General features: G+C 34.7%; 1 protein-coding gene across 1 annotated transcript; it reads left to right on the top strand.

Moving 5' to 3' along the window:
* The first annotated feature begins 315 nt into the window (after positions 1–315).
* On the top strand, positions 316–3,936 carry LOC108489633 (G-type lectin S-receptor-like serine/threonine-protein kinase SD2-5). Its single transcript, XM_017794307.2, has 2 exons — positions 316–646; positions 1,093–3,936. Exon 2 carries the CDS (start codon positions 1,098–1,100, stop codon positions 3,534–3,536), a length of 2,439 nt encoding a protein of 812 aa, XP_017649796.1. The 5' UTR covers positions 316–646; positions 1,093–1,097; the 3' UTR covers positions 3,537–3,936.
* The last annotated feature ends 1,593 nt before the right edge of the window (positions 3,937–5,529 follow it).

The following is a 5,529-nucleotide window of genomic DNA, read 5'->3' as shown; positions in this document are numbered from 1 at the left end:
TCTCTTTTTCGTAAAAAAATAATTTTATTAGTTGCAGAAGAAAGTAGAACTAGAAATGTTTCAAAACAAATAATAAATATACAAGTTAATAGTAGATTAATTCAATTAATGAAATTTAGAAAATATAAAATATAAAATTAATCAAATTATTTATATAACTATTTTAAATTAACTTTAAATTATTTTAAAAAATTACTTGCATTTTTATCAACAAGAAATTTATTTCCTAAATGTTTTAAAAAGGGTATTTATTATTGACTGTATTTCTACATGGTGTAAAACATACAACAACCGGAAGCAATTAGAAAACAGTACTAAAAACCCATATTCCACATGATACATTTAAAGCAGTAAAAGAGATAAACAGGAAGGAAACATGGTTGGTATTCATTTTCCACAAAAAAAAAAAAAAAAAAAAAGATTTTACTTTAATTTCCAGCTTGCTTCAAGCTTATGCTTTTTCAAGTCAAGAAAGGGAAAGACAGGTGCCCAACATTGCCTTACCTGCTCCAGCTGCTTCTTGGACTGAACCAAAACAAGGGTCATTAATGTCTCTTTCTCCTGCTCTGGCTCATCTTTCTTTACCCTCTTCATCAACCATCAAAGCTTATTTGAAAGCTCTTCTTATGGATATCTAACCCTGTTTGTAAGTTATAATTTTTCACAGTGAAAACCCCATCATTTGACAACTTAATATGCTCTTTACATTTCCAGTTTATTTCCAGAATGGTTGGATAATTTGCACGGTGAAATAAATCAAGCTTGTAGTTGGACACTCCTTTGGTATTTAGACAGTTTAGCTTGCTTTCTCTTCAAACTTTCTTGTATTTGTTTACAGAATTGAAGACTTCATGCAACTAGGCAGAAAAACTGTTTTCTCACTGTTACAATTCTATCTTGTGGGATATATAACCAAAAACCTAAAGAAACTTTTTTTTCTTCCCTTTTTTGGTTAGTTTTTGGTAGATTTTTTCCTTTAACTCTAACCAGTCTTTCTTGTAGCTTGAGCAAAAGCTTCAACTTTTTAGAATCTTTGCCTGATATTTTGAATACTACATAGCAAACTTGACGCTGATCAACTTGTATTTACAGGAATTATGGGTTTGTTCAAAGTTAGAACCTTGTGTTTCGGTCTACTTTTGGCCTTCAAAATCTGTATTGCTGCAGATCAACTTGTTGGCCGGTTATATCCAGGATTCCAAGCATCTCAGATGCAATGGGTGGAACATGATGGCAGGTTCCTCTTATCCAAAAATAAAATATTTGGTTTTGGCTTCTATACTGCCTTGGATGCTCAAAGTTTTGTCTTGGTGGTCATTCATGTTCAAGCTTCCCAAGTTGTTTGGACTGCTAATAGAGGAGGCTTGTTGGTAGAAAAATCTGATAAGTTTGTATTTGATAGCAATGGAAATGTATACTTGGAAAGAGGAGATAGGTTTGCTTGGGCCACAAACACTACCGGAGAAAGGGCGACATCTCTGGAATTGCTGGATTCAGGTAACTTGGTACTTCTTGGGGACAATGGAAGAACTCTTTGGCAGAGTTTTAGCCATCCCACTGATACCCTTTTATCTGGCCAGGATTTTGTGGAAGGAATGAGACTCAAAAGTTTTCCCCGAAGGAAAAAGAGTGATTATCTTGAATTTGAGTCTGGGGATTTGGTCTTATACACAGGGTTTCAGATTCCGCAAACTTATTGGTCTTTGTTACACGAAATCAAGACAACCGGTAAGAATTTTACTGGCACAGTTTATTCTGCAGTTTTAGTATTCAACTCATGGAACTTTTATGATCACAATAAAGTGTTGATATGGCAGTTCAACTTCTCTCAGAATTCTGATATGAATGTCACATGGGCTGCCAAATTAGGATCAGATGGAGCAATTGTGTTCTATAATCTTCATCAGGGAAGAAGAGTAATTGCTGAGGCAAAAAAGATACCCCAAAACCCCTGCAACATTCCCGAGACTTGTCCCCCATTTATGGTGTGCTATTTTGACACTGTGTGTCAATGTCCTAAACAACTTCTTGCGCAAAGCGATTGCAGTCCACCAATAACCTCCACCTGTAATTCAGCAGATCTACTCTATGTTGGTGAGATGCTTGATTATTCTGTGCTTGAGTTTGTCAAACCCTATATGAACGCCGACATAAATGCTTGCAAGAAAGCTTGCATGGGAACGTGCTCTTGTTCTGCATTATTCTTTGAAAACAGCACAGGGAATTGCTTTTTGTTTGATCAAATTGGAGGTCTGAAGCGTGCTGAGGTGGGTTCTAGTGGTTTTGTTTCATTTTTGAAGGTCTCAAGGAATGAAAGTGGCTGGCAAAATCATGCTAAAGGAAGCACAAATGAAGCTAAGCATATTATATTTCTTGTGATAATAGTAACAGCAACGATTCTGGTTATTGCTGGTCTACTTTATGTAGGATTCTATTATTACCGGAGACAGAAGAGATTGCTTGAATATCCTACAGAAAACTCGGAGGACGATACTTTCCTGGACAGTTTTTCAGGGATGCCTGTTCGTTACACTTATCGTGAACTTTGTAAGGCAACTAAAAACTTCTCTATAAAGGTTGGCCAAGGAGGATTTGGCTCAGTCTACCAAGGTGAGATGCCAGATGGCACCCAATTGGCTGTTAAAAAATTGGAGAGCATAGGACAAGGAAAGAAGGAGTTCAGAGCTGAAGTTAGAATCATTGGAAGTATCCATCATGTGCACCTGGTCAAGCTCAAAGGTTTCTGCTCTGAGGGTGTTCATCGGCTTCTTGTCTACGAGTTCATGGGCAAAAGATCTCTAGATAAATGGATATTCAAGAACAAAGAAGAAAGTAGCATTTTGAATTGGAATACAAGATTCAATATTGCAATGGGTACAGCAAAGGGATTGGCTTATCTGCACGAGGAATGTGAATTCAAGATTGTGCACTGTGACATAAAACCTGAAAATGTTCTTCTTGATGATAATTTCAATGCCAAAGTTTCAGATTTTGGCTTGGCTAAGCTTATGAGCCGTGAAGAAAGCCTGGTATACACAACCCTGAGAGGTACAAGGGGATACCTTGCACCAGAATGGATTACCAACAACCCTATATCAGAGAAAAGTGATGTATACAGCTATGGTATGGTCTTGCTTGAGATAATTGGGGGTAGGAAGAGTTATGATCCGGGAGAAATTCCCGAGAAAGCTCATTTACCTTCTTTTGCCTTCAAGATGTTGGAAGAAGGAAATCTGAAAGAAATCCTTGACCCTAAGCTAGTCATTAATGAAAATGATGAAAGCATTGTTTCTGCTATAAAAGTAGCGCTTTGGTGCATACAAGAAGAAATGCGTTTAAGACCACCAATGACTAAAGTGGTTCAGATGCTTGAAGGTCTGTGTGATGTACCTCAGCCCCCAATGTCTTTGGGCCCAGGTGCTAGGGCTTACTCAGGCTTCCTTAGATGGAGCAGTAACGAGGGTACATCGTCAGGACTAACAGAGTACAATAGTGATGCACTGTTGTCTGACATTAGACTATCAGGTCCAAGGTGATTCAAGCCATTTGTAATGGGACATGTATCTACGAAGTACAAAGATTTGTAAGCGTAAATTTTTGCAGTATGCATGGTTTATATGATTTCATATATGGTGTAAAAGTTCTCACCAGTATGTCCAGGTTTCTATGATTTTTGGCTCCAGTTCATCAATTAGTGGCCTTTAAAAGGCACATTTTTGTAGTTAAAGCTAGTCATTGGTTGTGTGTTCGTCTTTATAACCTTGTTTACATTAAGTAAAGATCCAGCCAACTGATGAGATACGTGTAAAGATTGAATGGGGCATCCTGGTGTAGTACAGGAAAATGAAATATTTAGGGTATGAAAAGCCTATGATTCAGTTCCATTCTGTCTCAAGTTTTAATGCAAAATAAGTAAAGGAGGTTGCAGCTGAAAAAGCATCCAGGATGAAGGTGATATCCAACCAACTCCTGTTTTTGTCATAAGCAGGTTACTTTTCTCCCAAGAAAGAGTTTTGATCGGACCCCACTTACCTGCCCTCGAGAGAGGGGGGAACCAATTCTACTAGATATCATGTGAGACGATGTAAATTAATAATGGCCATCTCAGAAGAATCTACATCATTTATTTATTAAGCATGTTTATGTTATGGTTTTGATGGATTGAGCGGACAGCTATATGGCCTTACGTCTCTCTCTGTTTTGAAAAGTATGAAGTTACAGTAATGGACATAAAGTAGGTAGTGGTATTCAACATTAAGTCCAAATTGTGGGGCTATTTTACCAATTTAACCTAAAAAGTTTCGATATTTATAAAAATGACTCAAGTTTAAAAACAATCATTAAAATGACCTGAAATGAACATTAAATTAGGGTTTTGAAAACACAATGGCCGGCACTACCTAGTATTTTGGCTCCATGATTATCTAATGATTGTGTTAGACTTTAAAAAATTAATTTTTTTTATTTTGGTAACCCAATGGCCTGCACCAGGGTTTTTTTTTAAATCATATCATACTGATATATAAAATACCAGTATTTAAAAAAAAATTGGTTCTGGTCATTTAATGGCTGAAACCAGAGATGTAAAAAAAAATATTGTTGTATGGCCAGCACCAGCTACCTTTTTCGTATCTCAATACAATTTTTTACTTTGGTACACTAATAGTCAGCACCAGTTAAATTAAAAAATAATAATTTTTTGGTGATGGTCGGCACCAGAAATGTAAAAAAAAAAAAAAGGGTACTAGCCAGTAGATGGCCAGCACCAGATATTTTTTGTGTCTCAATGCATTTTTTTTTTACCTTGGTACACTGATGGGCGGCACTAGAGATGTAAAAAGAAAAAATTCTTAGGTGTTGACCATGTAATGGCCGGCACCAAGTACAATTTTGGCTCCCTATGCAAATTTTTTTTTTGAAATATTGATGGTCGGCACCAATGTATTTTTTTTAAAAAAATGGTGTTGGCCATGTGATGGCCGCACTAGAGATATAAAAAATTACATGAAAAAAGATAATTTAAATGAAATAAGAAAAATTTAAATTTACATGGAATAAAATAATTTAAATGAAATGACAAAAATTAAATTAAAATAGGAAGATAGATAATTTAAATGAAATGAAAAGAATTTAAATTTAAATGAAATAAGGAAAAATTAAATTAAAATGGAAAGAAAAGTAATTTGAAATTTTACTCGTTGTGATTAATATGAAAAAAAAACTTGTATATTAGGAAAAAATAAATTTAAATGAAAAAAATTAATGAAATGAAATGTAATTTGTAATGAATATGAAATAAAATGAAATGATGATTATGAAATGGAATAAAAGTTTAAATAAAAATAAATTATAAATTTAAATGAAAATGAAAATAAAAACTGAAATGATAAATAAATAAATTTAAATAGAAAATTTAAATTTAAATGAAATGAAATGTAAATGAAATGAAATGGATATTAAAATGAAAATGAAAAAAAAAAGTTGAAATGATGAGGCCTGTGCCTGTGTCAGGCCTGCGTCACTTACCAA

This window comes from Gossypium arboreum, chromosome 10, assembly GCF_025698485.1.
Source record: "Gossypium arboreum isolate Shixiya-1 chromosome 10, ASM2569848v2, whole genome shotgun sequence".
NCBI classification, from domain to species: domain Eukaryota; kingdom Viridiplantae; phylum Streptophyta; class Magnoliopsida; order Malvales; family Malvaceae; genus Gossypium; species Gossypium arboreum.
This window is presented reverse-complemented; position numbering and strand designations above follow the sequence as displayed.

What these genes read in the sequence shown, in the direction of transcription:
- LOC108489633 (XM_017794307.2), top strand. Translation starts at nt 1,098, where the DNA reads ATGGGTTTGTTCAAAGTTAGAACCTTGTGTTTCGGTCTACTTTTGGCC.